Below are 17,106 nucleotides of genomic sequence, written 5' to 3'. Positions count from 1 at the left end.
TGAGGTCCTCCAGGACGCATTGGCTGGCACTTAGTAGCTGCTCAATAAATGCCTGGCAATGAATGAGTGGCAATGCTATGGCAGAGAGTGAAACGGTCTGCCCTGGGAGGCAGCGAGTCCCCATCACTATAGCTTTTCATTCACGGAGGCTGACGCGCCGCCTGTCAGAGATCTTGGAGGGGGAGCTGAAGGGTGCTGGCCAGGACACGTGTGCCCTGGGTCCCTCCTGCTGTGGGTGATGACTCTAGTCCTGCTGGAGGGTACCTTTGAGAAGCAGCCATGGCCCAGTGAGCCAATCACCTGATATCAGTCTGGTTCGCAGCAGTTTGTGTTCAGGAAGATAAAGGAAATTCATTGCAAAGCAGCAGTGACAAGACCAGGGGTCATCCTCGTTCTCCTGTCCTCCATTCCAGAGCCAGCTTCTGTCACACCCACAGCTGAACACCTGGGCACTTGCCAGGCCTGTCTAGATGCACTGGACATACAAGCCTTGAGGGGAGGCAAGTCTCCCGACTGCTAACACCCGGAATATCTTTGGGGTACGGCCCCCTGCAGCTGGGCCAGTGGTCCTCAGTGCCTCCTGTATGCCAGGCTCTCCCCAACCCACTGGGGACTTGGCCCCCTAGGCTGTCAAGACGTGGGGCAAACCAGGTTTCCAGGCCGAGCCTGTCAGTGGTGATATGTGGGTATACCTGTGGGAAAGGCTGGAGCTCAGGCAATGTCAGGGCATCTGGGGAGCTGCTTGGCTTCCTGCAGTCTACCTCTGAAACATAGATCTTTCCAGAATGTCTTCACAGACCCCAAAGGGTGGAGAATCCAGAGTGTGGATGGACCCATGCCAGCCCTCCCTCATCTCCTACCCTGCTCCAGGGAGATAAGCTTCAGGGGCCTGACCTCCATGGGTTAGGATATCTGAGGGTGGGATATCTGGGGGCAGGAGCCCAGAAGTGCAGCGTTCAACCTGCTATTGATTAGCTGTGTGACATAGGGCAAGCCCCCTTCCCTCTCTGAGCCGTAGACGCCTCCTTTGTAAATGAGGGAGAGGGACTAGACTGGTGTTTCCTGACCTTGACTATGAATCAGAATCATCTCGGTGGTAGCAAGAGAAAGTAACTTGAAAATACACAGATCTTCCCAAAGCTCCTAAAAGAAACTGAATCCCCAGGGAGGAGAGGTCTACAAACCCTGGCTCCTGACCTCACTCCAGTTAGGGAGCCTCTGGGACCCTTCAAATCCTCTCCACCCCCTCGCACTGATATTCTTTGGGATGCAATCTTCCCGGCCACATCCCATCCCTTCCCAGGTTCTAAGCCTCCTCTGGCCAGGGCTAGAGTAAGCTGCCCCATGTCTCTCTCCAAAGAGTTTTGGAGCCTGAAACACTAGTCAGCGAGCAGTTTATTACCCATCAACCTGGCCCCAGCCTCCCAGCACCGTGGGCTGTACACAATCTAGACACGGCCTTCACTCCCGGCAGTCCTCCAGTCCTCGCTCCCAGTACCCCCCCAGGGTCCACCCCCATCCCAGGCCTCCACATTCCCCCGCCCCCAGCCCTCCAAGGCAGCACCAGGCCCCGGGGGCCACACCTCAGCTAGGGGAGGGAAGGGAGGGCAGGGGAGAGCAGGCAAGAAACTGGGGAAAGAGGAACCAGATTGGCCCCCAAGCCTCTGGAACCGCCATCCCAGGATGAAGGGAAAGTGGGCAGGGCAGGGGGGAGCGGGGGCCAGGCGATGGTTCAGGCGGGAGGCTCTTCTCCAGGAGGTGCAGGGAAGCCACTCAGGTCTCGGCCAATGATCTCACTCACTGTAAAGGAGGGGCAGTTGAGAGACTGGGCAAGGGTCAGGTCGCCTCCTTTTCCAGAGACCCCCAATCCATTCCAGGCAGGCCTCCGTCTAGGACGCCTCCAGGCTCCTCCTGCACTGGCTTCTCTACCACTGGGCCTCAGTTTCCCCACTGTGTCCTGACCCCTGCTCTCAATCAAATCTTGCTGAACTCCATCCACGTGGGTTCTCAGGCCCCCTTCCTGCAGGCTTGGCCTGCAGCGTCAGGGCAGTCGCTGTCAGCGGGGCCGGAGGTGGGTGTAGCCAGTGGGAGGAAAGAGAGGCGAAATAGGAAGGCCCCTCATCACCAATCCAGACCACTGTCACCAGGTTTAGGGGGAAGCTGAGGCAAGGGAAAACGTGCTCGGCTGGGACACCAGCAAGCCACTGCCCCTCTCTGAAATTCACTGCCTGGGTCTGCAGATTGAGGGAGCTGGATTGAATGATCTTGCAAGTACTTCTAGCCCTGAGATTCAGTGATCTGGGGCCGAGGGCCGAGGCAGCAGAAAGGTTAGGCAGGTACTCCGTGCCCCCTTCAGAATTCAACTGGATTCAACTGGCCACACGCACCACGCACTGGCCTCCTGAGGCCCTCCAGCTGGCCCTGAGGGACCACGGAGGCCCAACCTCTGGGAGGCCAAGCTCCAGCCCTCAGCAAACATGCAGAGCAATCTCTTGCACACACTCACACTCGCAGCCCCTGGTCCCACACCCACCTTCCTCCAGCGTGATACCCTGGATAGGGACACTGTCTCGGAAGCTGCCGCCGTAGCCACCCCTGGACTTCTGCTCCGGAGCCCCCTCCCCAGGGCCATAGCTTGGCCCTACCTCACTGTAACCCTCAGCAGGTGGGGGGTGAACACTGCTCTGGGGAGCGAAGGGGCCTTCAAGTGGTGGGGATGAAGGTAGTGGAGGCCGGAAGGGGGCTGGAGGAGGGAACGGCAGCCCCAGGGGAAAGGGGGAGCCCCGTCCTCCATAGGGGTCACTAGGGAAGGGCCGGGGAAGGAATGAGACTGGAGGTGGGCGGGCGCAACCTGTGGTACCCCCAGTCTCAGGGAACATCCGCGGGCCAGGTCTGTAGGATGGCGGGGGCCCCGTCTGGGGGTACAGAGGGGGCGTGCCATAGCTGAAGCCTTCTGACAGGTAAGGAGTTTCATAAGCAGGGTCTTCATGGGGATAGGAGGGGTAGGGGGGCCTGGGTGGTGAGAAGTCCATGTCAGAGCCAAAGTGGGGGCCCGATGCTGAAGGGAAGCCCCGGAGAGATGCGTCCGGTAGAGGCTCCTCCTTGAAGATCACTGGACGGATGGCAAGGAGGACACGCTGGTGAGAGGGCTGGCAGTCTCCCCGCCGCGCACTCTCCAACCCTAGGTCTCTTCGATCCCTAGGTCTCATCCCTCCCTTGACCCCTCACTGCATCCCTGTGCCCCTGCATCAGTCCCCACGTCCGCATCCCCCCACCATGGGCTGTTCCGGAGCGCACCAGGCAGGAACTTGAAACTCTGGGTAGGACTGCGCTTCCTCCGCCCGTTGGAGACGTAAAAGTAGACCTGGACTGGCCGGGACACCCGCTTGTTGCTGTACTCAGGGATGGTCAGGGTCAGCGTCACCTGGGGAAGAGCAGAGGATGAGGCAGGGGGCCCTCAGGGATCTAGGCTCAGCCCAGCCCTTCCAAGTACCCTAACTCCACCTCCTGGCTTTTTCCATTTACAAAGGAGCAAAGTTCATTCCCTAGAGGTGTCCCTGCTTCCAGAGTGGCCAGGTTGCTTCCTCTAGAAAAGAACAGGTAGCTGCTGGAGTCCACTCCCAAGCACAAGGGAGCCGGCTGAGAATCTCCTGACTTCTCCCACCCCACTCCCACCCACAGGGGGGACCCTAGTAACACGGGTACCTCATTGCTCTGCAACCGGTTCACTGTGGCCTCCTCCTCCCATTGCAGCTTTCCGTCTGTGCAGGAAGAACAGGGAGCTCCAGCCCAGCCGCACAGCCCCTACCCCTTGCCCCGTGCCCAGGCCTCCGCCATTTCCCCTCCTGCTGGAGCCACGGCCAGACTCAGAAGGTCCTGACAAGGCCTAGCTCACAGAGGAGCCCGCTGCATGTTTACTCAACACAATAGGACAGGCAGGGTTTAAACAGTCTCCAAGATCTAGAGCCACAAGCTGGGGCCAAGAGAAATGGCAGGGCCAGTCCAGGGACCAGAAACAACTCTGGAACCCTCTCATGCAACTCTAAACATCCCCTCCCATGACAGAGCCGGAAAGAAGTTCAAGGGTAGGAAAGGGTCTCAGCTTGAAGGGAGGCTATGAGACCCCAAGTCTCATGACCCAGAACCTCTGACTCTGCTCTGATATGGTCCTAGGGCGCTAAACTTGAGGATAGGGCTGGGGCTTTGGGTGGGCAGGGTTGGGGAGAGCAGAGGCCTCAGGTTGGTGAGTATACCTGGGCCCCTCAGTCTTCCCTTCTCCACCCCGGCAGCTCTATTCTGGGGCACCTCACAGCCTCCTGTAATCACAGCTGTGCTGCCAGTCCCATAACTCAGGAAGGGCTCAGGGTCCACCTGTGAGGGTACAAGTCACCTCTTTCCTTCTCATCTTCCCCAGCCACATGGGGGTAAATTAGCTCAAAGCTGACTCCTCAATAAAAGAATGTGTATTTCTTACATTTATTTGCCATCCTGAGCATTTCAGATGCCTAGAGTACGCATGGGGAGGAGACAGTATAACAGGACGGGCAGTCTATCTGCCCCATTTTACAGATAAGGAAATTGAGGCTCAACTTGCTAGTTTAGAGACAGTGCCAGAAATCATTCACCCTCCCGTTCCAAGCTCTTCCTGCCTGCCCTCCCCGCCTCCCCATAGATACTCACCAGGGCCCCTCTCGATGAACACCACCTTGGAGTCAGGCAGGAAGTTGGAGCCAGTCAGCACTAGGTCCTCCCCTCCCGTCACGGAGCAGGCACTGGGGCTGTAGGCCTCCACCTGGGGCAGCTCCTGAGCTGAGCGCTGGGCTGCAGAGCAGTGCAGGAAAGGCCTGGCTGGCTGGTATGGAGAGGATAGCCTCCTGTGCCCCAACCCTCCCTAGAATAACTGTCACAGGGCCCTGGAGGAGCCCTCCTCAGAAGCAGACACACAAGAAAAACAATGGTCTCTCTGGGGTCACACAGACCACGTAAGGAACCACTCCTGGGCAGAAAGACAGAGATGAACAGGGTAGGCCTAAGAGCTATGCAAACAAATACATGGGGGATACCCAGGGGCAGATGGAGGACAGGGTTGCTCTGGTCCAACCCAGAGGCACAATCTGGAGCAGGGGCAAAGTAGAACACTTCCCCCAGCCCATCCATGATAGAAATAAGGGCTGGGTCCTTTACAGGTGTCCCCAGGACCAGCAGGGCACCGCACATTCTGCAGAGGAGATGGGCAGACAGACACACAGACAAGAAGTTAGCCAGAGACAGAGAGATGCTACAGGGCTTCTTTGCTCACAGCACTCGATGGGCACCGATGCTGTCTGCACCGAGATGACCTTCCCGCTGCCTTGGGGCACGTGTACCCTGAATACCAGCCGCACGCGTGTGTTCTTGCGCCCGATGTCCGTCTCACCCTTCCGCAGCTCAATGTCTGAATTCCGAAGCTTCAGGATTCCGGCACAGTCAATGCTGAAGCCAAGAACGGAAGGCAAGCCCTCCCAGCTGATGCCAGAATCACCCTCCCTCCAAAGCCCTAAATGACCTTCTCTGGGAGACGATGGGGGGCTATCGGAACCCAGAGGTGGCCTCTCCAGAGTACTGCCCGGCCCCAAAGTCCTCTTCTAGATGGTGAGAATGCCTGACACCTCCTAGGGATGCCGTCTAACTCTTCTGGGGAGAGGAAGAGTGGACCTAGCTTAGACCCCATGGAAAAGGCTAGTCCTCAAGCCTGCCGAATAAAGGGAAGTGGAGTTGGAACCTACTTCGCTGCCATGTTGTTCTCAGGGAGCAGGGTCATCTCCAACACCTTGGTACCACTGACTACAGCTTCGTAGCTGGCCGTGGCCACCATCTTGCCCGTGATACGGTGCACCTGATAGAAAGCGTGAGGTCGCAGGTTCCTCTCATCTGCGGTGCCGATGAACATCTGTAGGGTCAGTGGCTTCTCACTGTAGCCTAGGAGCTGGCAGAGGGAGACAAAGGCCACCCAGTTGAAATCCCCACTGTCTCATCCTTCATCCATCCCTAAGTTTTCAGTCCACCCCTGGAGAGGAGTGAAAGATAAAGGATATCCTGGAAGGGATTTCCAGGGGGAGATTGGGCACTAGTTTCTCCACCAGTTGTGGCGAAAACGTGGCCTGGAGTTCAGTGTTATTCTTGGAATGAGGCCCAAACTGGGCTGGGCAAAGGGGAAAATCTTCCAAGGGAGACTGGCCCAACTCAACAGAGACAACCTAACTCCCAGTGAACTTTGGCCTCAGCCTGACCCCTCCCCCACATCTGGCAGGCCACCATTTTCCAGAGTAGACATAAGGCTGGTGTCCCATGGGATGAGTGGAGCGGGGGGTGGAGGGACAGAGGAGTAGAAAGTACATCCGGGTCCTTGAAGTGCACCCTTCCTCCCCTAACACCAGTCCCTCCCCCAGGCCGCCTGCAGGGTCATTGCTGAGAGGGAGTGTGGGAAAGGGCAGTGCCATGGGTCTGCACAGCTGGAGCCCATCTGCAGGGATCTGGGACTGGAGAGGAGAGAGGCTACCAGACCTGGCTTCTGCCCCTTACCTTGACAATGGGGTGACCACCAGGGGCAGCTTTGACAGCTCCCCGGCTGCCCTCTGTCTCATAGTGGGCCCGGTGATGGGCTCTGGGCTGCACCTCGATCCTCAGCTCCAGCTGCTCATACTGGCTGGGCAGAGGCCAGTCCAGCGGGGGGAGGGCAGAGGTCCTGGACAGAGACAGAGAGAAGAGCACTGATCACCCGCAGCCTCACACCCCAATCAGGGCAGCCCTGGGTCCCAGCTCCCCAGGATGTGAAGGAGGAAGCGGCAGTGGGGATGGGAGAAAGAAAATTATAGCCGAAGTAAAACAGTCCACAAGTCCAGAAGCAGGGGAGATGGGGGACAGACCCCTCAGAGCCCCCTGAGTTGAGGGTATGTAAATGGGCACCAGGACTGAGACCCCCTTCTTCCCAGCTCTGAGCACAGGTCTGGATACAGAGGAACCCCAAGCCCAGTTTAACCCCCAAGCCTGGATAGGAAGAGTCAAGTAAAGAAGCACAACTTCAGGGACTTCCCTGGTGGTCCAGTGGTTAGGACTCTGCCCTTCCACTGCAGGGGTCATGGGTTTGATCCCTGGTCGGGGAACTAAGATCCCACATTAAAAAAGAAAAGAAGCACAACTTCAGACCAGAAAAGGTCTCAGAAATTAACCCCTTTATTAATTTGTTAAGCCCAAATAAAGAAACTGAGGGTGGAACGTAGAGGGCTAAGCAAGCCAGCAACTGACAGAGCCGGGACTGAGCACATCCGTTCCCAGGCCAGCGCCCTTTCCACTAGCTGGGGCTGGACAGGTGGGTTCCAGAAAGCTGGGGGTTACGGATCTGCAACTTTCCTGTAGTGAGCGCCCAGATACCCTAGGCCAGGGAGTCTCAACCGGTAATTGCCCCCAGGTGATACTTGGCAATGTCTGGAAACAACTAAGGGAAACTTTTCTGGATGGAGCCAGCTTGATCTGACATCAAAGGTTTAGGATTATTGAAATGGACAAGGTTCTTTGAGGGTGGAAGGTGTAGAAGAACAGCAAGAACTGCTTGGTTTAATATGAATCCTTTGACTTGCAAATACATGCTACTTTATTCAAATCTAGCAGGTATACTTTTAAGCCACAAGTCAGGCCCTAGAAATTGAGTTAGAGAAGGGAGACTTCCTGCTGCCCAATGTAGGGCTGAAATCCAGCCCATGTTCTGGCACCGAGCTGGGGGTGGAGGACAACCTAGAGGAATTCCTCCTTTACCCACTCGGTCCTTCTGGGGCTGGGGGGGCTTTTTCTAATTGATCCACAGGGAGTGACTGTCCTTTTGCAAATCATCTGTCCAAAGGGGGTGTGTTTTTTAAATTCTCCCTAAAACAGTAGTTTCCCAGCAGCCAAGCTGGTAGCAGATTCTCTTTTGAAATGCCAAGGACACAGAACTAGGACCTTTCTTCAAACCCATCCCTTGGCCCTCCTGCTTCCTGGGTGAGATGACTGGAGACAGCAGTGGTGTCAGACACAACCCTCACCTGAAGATGGGGCTGTGTCCCCCAGTCCGGGCCTTGGACCAAGCCAGTGGGGAAGGCACCGCCAGGTAGTCCATGCCGGCAACCTCCTTCCGAGGACCCCCGGGAGGAGCCCCAGCCTCCTCTACTCCCGAAGGCAGCTTCCCATTGCACGGGGCAGGCTCCTCAGACCGAGGCAGGGCCACCGCCTGCTCGCTGGAAGTCCTCCGGGTCTTCTGAGGGATGCTCTCGGCTGGTGGGGCCCCCGTGTAGTCAAAGGGGCCAGGGGAGCCCGGGTCCCGGACCAGAGGCAATGGGGGTGCTGGAGGTGGCTCAGGCCCCTCCTCCCCTAGGCTGCCTCGGCGGGACAGAGCTGGGGAGGCCGAAGATGGGGTTCCTGAGCTGGAATAGCGCCGCTTGCCACATGGAGAGGCAGGTCGTGGGGAAGCTGGGGTGGGCCCAGGAGCGCTGAGGAGTAGCCAGCTATCCTCTGGACCCCGGCCTCCAGGGCTCGGACCATACAGGCTCCAGGGGTCATCGGGGGTCCACGGCCTAGGGGAGGCCCGGGGTGAGGGCAGTGGGGAGCCTAGGCCAAAGCGGGAGGCCGCCTCATTTAGCTCAGACTCCACCTCGTCACAGGCTGCATACAAGGCTGCCTCGTCAGAGGCATCTGAGAAGAAGCTCCAGGAAGACAGGCTGCTGCTGCCAGGGCTCGGGCTGAAGAAGGGACCCCCGCCCTGGCCCCCTGCCTCTCGGTAGCCTCCAAAGCCTTCTGGTGGGGGGTAATCCCTGGGGGATCCTTCCCCCCAGGCATCTGGGTTGTCCTCCAGCGCAGCTGGCGGGTCGGGAGTGGGAGAGATAGAGGTGATGCGGATGCTGGGACACTCAAGAACACGGCCTCCCCCAGCCCCCCCGGAGCCCCCTCCCGGTCCCCCCAGCCTCACTGACCGGGCTGGCTGGCTCTCCCAAGTGCCAGGTGAGGGGGCCGGGCGGGGTGGTGGGGAGTGCATGCCAGGCCGAGGGGGTGGGGGCCGGGGAATGCCAATAGGGGCAGCACCATAGGGAGGGGGCTCCCCCAGGCCCAGACGGCAGCATGGTGGGGTGTCCTCTGAGTCCAGTTCTGTCAAAATGGGAAGGGAAGGAGACAGAGAGAGGGACGTCACAGGAGATGGGGAGAGAGAGAAGCAGGTGAGATGTCTAGGTTCCTTGAGCGGGCAGCCTCCCAAGTCTGGCATGCTGCCCCCTCCTCAGTAAAGAGAGGTCTCTGATGTGCCCTTCAGAGCCACAAAGACAAAAGCAAAGTTGGCCTTGGGAAGGTGGAGGAGATGGATGGAGCCAGACGTGTCAGGTCTTTTCCTACGCAGAGAACATCACACTCTGAGCTCCTGGCCCTGGGACCTGGGGTACCAGACGGGGCGGGTCTCAAGGTAAGGGAGGCGGGTCGAGAGGGGCTGGAGCTGGGCCTGGAGGCGTGTTTAAGGAAGCATTGGGCTGAGCTGGGGGCGACTCACACATGAACCCAATTAGCAGCGGTTCCCAAACCCCCAAACGGCGCTGGCAGGAGCCCCAGTTGCCATCGCAACGGTGGCCAGGGGAAGGGGGGCTCCAGGGCTGTGATGACAAGGGAAGGTGGCTCCTCCCTCACTCCCCCCAATCTGGGGGTGGGGGTGCAGCGGAGGGGTGCCGCGCGCCGGCCGGGCGAGGGAGGGGGTGGCGCGGGCTGCGCGGATTCCGTGCGAGCGGCGGCCGCCGCCCCCGGCTCAATCCCCGCCATCTGCCTCTCATTGCGGCCAGACGGGGGAGGGGGAGGGGCGCCCCGGCTGGGCCTGAGAGCGCCCCCAGCCCCTGGCGTCCCGTCTGCGGGCCCAGGGCTCGGTCCCCAAGGGGCAAGCTCCGGAGCCCAATCTCCCCTTTCCCTGGCAGCGCCCGGGGCTCTCGGGACCGCTGTTCCCGCCCGCCCCGCATCCCAGTGACAGCCCAGCCGAGAGGCGGCGCGCAGCCAACGGCACCCCCCACCCCCACCCCAGTCACGACCTAAAAAGGAGAAAGTGGTGCCGGGTCCCCAGCCTCACCTCCGCAGACCCCCGAGCCCCGCACCTCCCCTCAACCTCTGAGCCCCTCATCTCTCACCCCAGGCTCTCTGCCCGAAAGTCCCCAGACTCAGGATCCCTGCGCCCTTCCCTCACGGACCCCAAGACCCCTCCCCAGCCCCGCACTGACCTTCCCCCGACCCCCCCGCGCCCAGCGGGGGGGCCTCCTTTTCCTCCCCGAACACCAGCTTAAATTCCAGCTCCTCATCCTCGCAGCTTGCTGCCCCCATGGATCCGGCCAGAGCCCCCAGGTCCCGGTCTGGGTGGGAGGGGGGATCTCAGGAGGCTGCAGTATCTTGACCCGTGGCTCCCGCCCTCCCTTCTCTGAGACGCCCCCTCCTCCGCCGCCGCCGCCTCCCTCCGGACGCCCCCTCGTTATTATAGAAACTTTTCCAAACTTTTTTCCCCAAACTTCTTCAAAGTGCCCCCCCAGCCTCTCTCTGATTGGCTGCCCGGGATGCTCCAGCCCCTCCTCCAGGGATGAGATGGGAAAACCACGCGCCCCTTGTCCTCCCTCCCTCCCTCCCTCCCTCCCTCTCTCTCTCTCTCTCCTCTCTCCAGTCCCTCCCCCTCAAAAAAAAAAAAAAAAACTGAATTGGAAAACGGTCTCTCAAGCGTGGTAGGACCATAATGATGCCTATTGGCCCTCAGTTGTGACAATCATTTCCCCGCAGGGAGCACTACCACCACAATCCCCAACTTAGTCTAAGTTCAGGGGCTCCGGGTCCGAGCGCCTTAAAGGGGCCACATCCTGGGCCCACAGTGTAGAGGGCCCGGGGAAGACACTTTCTGAAGAATTGTGCAGCCAGCAACTAGCAAGGAAGGACCACCTCTCCTCCCCTTTTCCTCCAAGCCTAAGGCCAGCCAGGCTCTGGGGTTAGAGAATGGCTCCAGGCTGCTCTGAAGAGGAGAAAGCCGTTCCTTTGAAGACCCTAGCCTAAGGCCGCTCTGCCGAGGCCTTCTGGAAGCCTTTGACCTGCCGAATCAGGCCCTCCACCGGTCATCTCTCCCCCTCCCCCCAAAATGAAGAACATTTAGCGGTCTCGGGTCACTGTTCAAAGGTCCACGGCTCCTGATGGGCGAGGATCCAGGCCGGACTTTACCGCTGCCCTAGTCTCAGCCGCCCAGAGGGGCCATTAATTAGCCCCTTAGGAAAGTCGGCTCCCTCCTCCCTAGAACCTTAGTCTGGAGTGTATCTCAGATCCGATGGCAACCCGCTCCAGCTCTCCTGATAATCCTGACCAGGTTTACCAGAGCCCCGCAGCCCAGCGACCTTGTGGGCCCCAGAGTTGGACACCTGTCACCTGTGCGGGAGGAGGAAGAAAGACTCGGGCTGGAGTTTCTAGGAAGGGCAGGCATGGTGGGGCCCTGTCGTGTGAGAGGGATTTAGATCGAGATTAGTTACTTGGACGCCGGACTGGAGTGGGGGGTGGGAGGTGGGAGGTGGGAGGCGGGTACCATTCCCCCTAGCAGACCGTAGGCTACAAACCTGTCTAACAAGCCGCAGCTATCTTTAATCTAAATCCCTCCGGCTCAGGGCCGCGCCCCCAGCCCCGCATCTAAAGGGTTAAGCGACGGCCCTCGGGTCAGACGTTTACAAACACTCCGCAGCCGGGGTGGGACCGCGCCCGTTACTCTAATGAGAAACAGGCTCGGCGGGGCCGGGAAAGAGGGGAGGGCTGGCCCGGCCCGGCCGGCCCGAGCTCCGCTGCGGCCGATGCGGCTCCCCTCCCTTCCCTCCCACCCCTCCCACCCTTCCTCTGGCCCGCCCTGGGGACCCCCCCAGCCCCGGGGGACCCCAGTGACGTGCGGAGCTGCCCCGGCGGCGAGCCCAGGGCCCAGACGCCGGAGGGGCGGGGAGAAGAAGCCAGGCGGGCGGGGAGGGAAGAATGTTCCGAGGCCGAGCGGGGAGGCGGCCTGGTTTGATTTTTTTTTTTTCTTTTCTTTTTTTTCCCCCTCGGTTGGTCTCCTCAGGTTACATTTCCCTTCCAGCTTCATCTCGGAAATAAAGGAAGGAGAGACCCACAGGGAGGGAGAGCGAGGAACATCCTGAAACGTCCGGCCAGCCTCCACCTAAAAGGCGGGCAGAGGAACTTGGGAAGCGGAGGCGAGAAGGGCAGGGGTAGAGACCTCGACCCCGCTCCAGCCCCTGATCCCACACACACCGCCCCCGCCCTGCCCGCCTCCGCAGCACAAGCAGACGTGCACATTCTTTTCAAATGTCATATTTCCTTTGATCCTGGGCAGCGTTTCTCCATGTGTCTGGCTCAGCTCCTGCCCAGCCTGCCGCTCCCCCCTCTCACCCCACTTTGTGTATTTTCCTGGAGGTCCCTCCCCGTCCTCCCAGCATCTGGAAGGCCCTGAAGGCTGGCGTTGGCGCACATTCCCCTGGCGACTCTGGCCTCGCCTTCCAGTGACTCAATTTCCCCTCTGCCGGTGGGGGCCAGGGGGTGCGGGCGGAGAAAAGAGTTGTTGAGCGTAAATGTGGTATCAAAGAGCTTGCAGGCTGCTCAGAGCGCCAAGCTTCCCTCGGTGGGGAGTGGAAGGGGGATCCCCTCGACTCTGAAAACCCTCGTATCTGTCTCGGCTGCAGCAGAGGGATGGAATTTATGACTTCTGCAACGTCCTGCCAGGGGAAGAGTGGATTAGTTGTAGGTTTAGGTTGCCCTACACATCTGCCCCCTGGCGACCACAAAGACTCAGCCGCCCTCCCTCCCGCAGGTCCGATTTCTCGCCGGCCAGGCCGTCGTCCTCGCTCGGCTGCCCCCTAGCGCACACACCTGAACACAGCTCCGCTTTCTCACCTCGTGTTCGTGGAGCGCTTTGACTTATGCTCTCCACTTTCACAAGCATGATTCAACACGCCTTGGAGGTGGACTTTCTTTTTATTTCTTTTTTTTTCTTTTCAGTTACCCAAAATACAGTCTCCTTGTAAACGATTCAAGTCATACAAAAATATATAGTAAGCTTCGATTGCTACTCCGCCATTTTGTACAAATTTGTTAACCTATATATGTACATATCCCTGCTCTTTCTGTGTACTGCAGACCATGCTGCAAGCATATTTCTTGACTTGCTTTTTGGTTTTTTCTCAGTTAACAAATGGCTTGGAGAGCTTTTCCTGTCAATACATGTGCATCTGAAAATAGTAATAAAAGTGTCCATCTCTTTATTTGAGGTTAGTGACAGAGCTAGGTCTGCAACACAGGTTTCCTGGGTCCTTGTCCAGTACTAATTCCACTATACCACATTATACGTAGGAATCTGTCTTAGGGTGGGCTTTCCCCCAAAAATCAGAACCTGAAAAAAGAATGAGATGCAGGTAGTTTATTGCTGAGAGCAATCACAAGGGGCAAAAGTGGGGGACTGGAAAGAGTGAAATGGGAAAGAAGGAAAGCCATCCAGGGGTGTGATGTGGAGCTGGTTACCACCCTGAGCAACTGGAACATTGTCCCCCTGGGCACCTTCTGTGGAGCCATACAGAATGTGATTCAAGAGATGGGATATTTGTCTACTTGCCCTCACCCCCAATTGTCAAGAGTTGCCCCTTGTGTGTTAATTCCCTCACTCTTCCAGTTTTACACAAGGGTCAGAAAACGGTAGGTGTCGCACAAGGCTGCAGCAAAGAAGCCCCTGGGCAAGAGGCAAAAAAGGTAGGAACTGTGCCTGTGAGTAGGTACTGTCAGGTGACATGGACAAGCAGTTGGTTGCCACAGTAATAGCTGGAGTAAAAAGATGGATGGAGAGTAAGTGAAGCAATTAAAATGTGTCCTATACGACAGGGATCCCCAACCTCCCAGTACCAGCCATCGGCTTGTTAGGAACCGGGCCGCACAGCAGGAGGTGAGCGGCAGGTGAGCGTGCATAGCTTCATCTGTATTTACAGCGGCTTCCCGTCGCTCGCATTACCGCCTGAGCTCCGCCTCCTGTCAGCATTAGGGTGAGTTGTATAATTATTTCATTATATATTACAATGTAATAATAATAGAAATAAAGGGCACAATAAATGTAATGCGCTTGAATCATCCGAAACCATCACCCCCGCCCCCCCGCCCACCGCGTCCGTGGAAAAATTCTCTTACACGAAACCGGTCCCTGGCGCCAAAAAGGTTGGGGACCGCTGCTATACAAGATCATTCAGTCAAACAAAAAATATGTATTGAGGAACCTCTATGTTCAGAGGCATTTCTAGGCATTGGGTACCTATATTTATAAACCACACTCCCAAGAATTGCCAGTTATTATCAGGCTGGAGATACATTTCGTACTTGACATCTCCCTCTTCCTTGCCCCCTAACTGTACAGAACTGTTTTATTCATAGAGTATCTATTTACCTACGTATCTATCTATATCTATCTATGTCTTTCCTTTGCATTCCCTTCATTGCTATTCCAGTTTAGACCTTGATTTTTTTCTTAGACTTTCAATAACAGTATCTAACACCAATGGCATACTTTACACATTTGACAACTGAAGCATATCATTTTTAAACCCTTCTCTATAACAAAAAAATAATTTCAGTATTAATCATGATATGAAAAATAATAGCCAGAAGAAATGGAAAGAGTAATAATTTTCTTTTACTGACTTCCTATGCTCATATGTCTAACAAGGCCAGTAAATAGATAGATAGATAGATAGATAGATAGATAGATAGATAGATAAATAAAACAGTAAAAGACAGGAAAAGGCAACAGATTAATAATGCAATTATATTCATATACTTTTATTTCAAATACAAAGGAAAAACATATACTTACATATTGGTCTGTCATAGAAATGAATTATAACATTACAATTTCTGTTCCAGGTCTTAATTTTTGCAAATTTGTCAGTGACTTTGTCAAAATTGATCTTCACATATAGACAGTATAGCCAGATTTGTTGATCTATCTCACTTATGGTTGATCAAAGGAAACTTCTTAATAATCTTAATTTGTTATTGAGATATAATCCGCATCCTATAAAATTCACTCTTTTGAAGTGTACAACTCAGTGTACAGCTCCTACGTTTTTAGTATATTCACAAGATTGTGCAACTATCACCCTATCTAATTCCAGGATATTTTCATCACCCCAAAAAGAAATGCCATACCTGTTAGTAGTCACTCCCCTTTCTCCCCTTCCCTTTCTCCGTAGAAACCACTAATTCACTTTCTGTCTCTAGATTTGCTTATTCTGGACATTTCATGTAAAAAGAATCACATAATATTACCTTTTGTGTCTGGCTTCTTCCACTTAACATAATGTTTTCAAAGTTCATCCATTGGTAATACACATCAGCATGTCATTCATTTTTATGACTAAATATTGATATTAACTTAAAAATTTTCTCCACAGAAAGCAATATATATATTTAGAAAAAAATCTAAGGAAAAGATTGGCACAATTCATTAAAAATCCCATTTCACAATAAATTCCAAAAATTGCAATATGTCTTTGTTTCTCCAGGGTTGAAGCTAACAGCTTTCAGATGTCTCCTTCACTGAAAAATTTTAAACACAAAAACTTCAAGTTTTTGCATAATGTAATAGTTTCTATTACTGCATAACAAATCACTTCCAAAACTTTGTGACTTCAGACCACAATGATCATTTATTATCTCTCATGGTTTCTGTGAGTAAGAAATGCAGCAGTGAGGAAGGCTCCTATCTGCTCCACAATGTCTGGTGAGGGACTTGAAGGCTAGGAGCTAGAATTGTCACAGGTCTAGCTGTTGACATTGACTGTTGGCTGAGACTAGCTAGAGCAATGGGCTGTACCACATACATATGACTGTTCTTTGTGGCTTGGGATTCCTTACAAAATGGCAACTTTGAGAGAGAGCTCCAGGTAGAAGCTCCATCGTTTTCATGGCCTAGTCTTGAAAGTCACAAGCCCCTGGCCAGAATCAAGGGGTGAGAACATAGACCCCAACTCTGGGTGGAAGAAATATCAGTTACATTGCAAGAACAGCATGTAGAATGGGATAAACACATACACATGGTCATCTTTAGAAAATAAAATCTGTCACAGTCTGGTCATGACAATTCACATCCTTCCCACACTCATCCCCTCCCCATAAGACCTTCAAGTCTCATCCCATCTTGCCACCAAGCTCAGGCATAAGGGCCCAGATCTCATCACCTAGATCCTGGACCTCAAGCCTGAGGAAAGGCTGTGTAACCAACCACCCCAAAACGTAGTGGTTCCTTCCAGCTACATATTATCTAGTTGGGGGATAAGATGTAAACGTGAAACGCTACATGCTAATAAAAGAGTTTAACAATAACTGGTAATTCAGGAGATGTAGCAAAGCAATTCTATCAATAAGAGATGACTGGTTGGAAGCAACAGAAACTGGCTCTATATAACTTAAGCAAAAGAGGAACGTTTTGACAGGAGAGATCACAGAACTAAAAGAAAAGGGGAATCAGGCTTCAGGAAGGATGGGCATGTAGGAGCTAGACAGTAGTAGTTCTGGGGAGCTAGACACGAGGACCTGAGGCACAGTCTCTTCACGGTCCTGGACATCTTCAGTTCCTGGTGTGTACCAAGTCCTTCCCACTTCCAGGATTTTGCAGATACTGTTTCTCCTGCCTGGATCTCTCTTGACACACAACCTTCTTTGCCTAACTTCTACTAATCTCTAGATCTCAGCTATAATCTCATAGCATTCTCATAGCAGCCATAACACATCTCCCAACTGTAATAAGATAACCGTGTAAACACTTGTTTAATGTCTGTGTACCCCACTAGAGTATAAATTCTCTGAAAGGAACCTTGGCTGTCTATTTATCTACCAAAATCTTTTTTTTTACATTTCATATATTTAATAAACACTAGTGGAAATTAATGAAAACCAATCAAATGAGAACAGGCAAAAGCTATTTGTTCAGAGCTTCCTCCAGCAAGGGAGTCAGTCAGCCTCACTTGCATTTTGGCAGAGACTCAAAGTCAGGTAAAGGAGTAGGGAAGCTTTATTGTGGAAAAAAAGAAAGGC

The 17,106-nt window shown here is 54.7% G+C and overlaps 2 protein-coding genes across 3 annotated transcripts in view; one reads left to right on the top strand and one right to left on the bottom strand.

Moving 5' to 3' along the window:
* Positions 1 to 1,377: 1,377 nt before the first annotated feature.
* Positions 1,378 to 10,545, bottom strand: NFATC4 (nuclear factor of activated T cells 4). 2 transcript variants are annotated; one of them, XM_004283117.4, is made up of 10 exons: positions 10,254 to 10,545; positions 8,058 to 9,153; positions 6,562 to 6,724; positions 5,766 to 5,965; positions 5,300 to 5,472; positions 4,681 to 4,821; positions 3,706 to 3,761; positions 3,298 to 3,424; positions 2,534 to 3,112; positions 1,378 to 1,800 (listed from the first exon to the last, which is right to left on the bottom strand). In XM_004283117.4, exons 1-10 carry the CDS (start codon positions 10,351 to 10,353, stop codon positions 1,733 to 1,735), a joined length of 2,703 nt encoding a protein of 900 aa, XP_004283165.1. In that variant the 5' UTR covers positions 10,354 to 10,545; the 3' UTR covers positions 1,378 to 1,732. The 2 variants fall into 2 exon arrangements, with proteins under 2 accessions (XP_004283165.1, XP_049562078.1); XM_049706121.1 differs by having other exon boundaries at positions 2,852 to 3,112; positions 10,254 to 10,454.
* A 3,309-nt stretch (positions 10,546 to 13,854) lies between these two features.
* ADCY4 (adenylate cyclase 4) overlaps positions 13,855 to 17,106 on the top strand; it is a 38,783-nt gene continuing 35,531 nt past the window's right edge. Inside the window, exon 1 of the mRNA XM_049706116.1 lies at positions 13,855 to 14,063. The gene's annotated coding sequence lies outside the window, so the exon portion shown is untranslated. The remainder of the gene's footprint in view (positions 14,064 to 17,106) is intronic.

Source organism: Orcinus orca, chromosome 2, assembly GCF_937001465.1.
Source record: "Orcinus orca chromosome 2, mOrcOrc1.1, whole genome shotgun sequence".
In the NCBI taxonomy this organism is placed as follows: Eukaryota; Metazoa; Chordata; class Mammalia; order Artiodactyla; family Delphinidae; genus Orcinus; species Orcinus orca.
The sequence above is the reverse complement of the archived record's forward strand: the minus strand, read 5'-3'. Positions and strand labels throughout refer to the sequence as shown.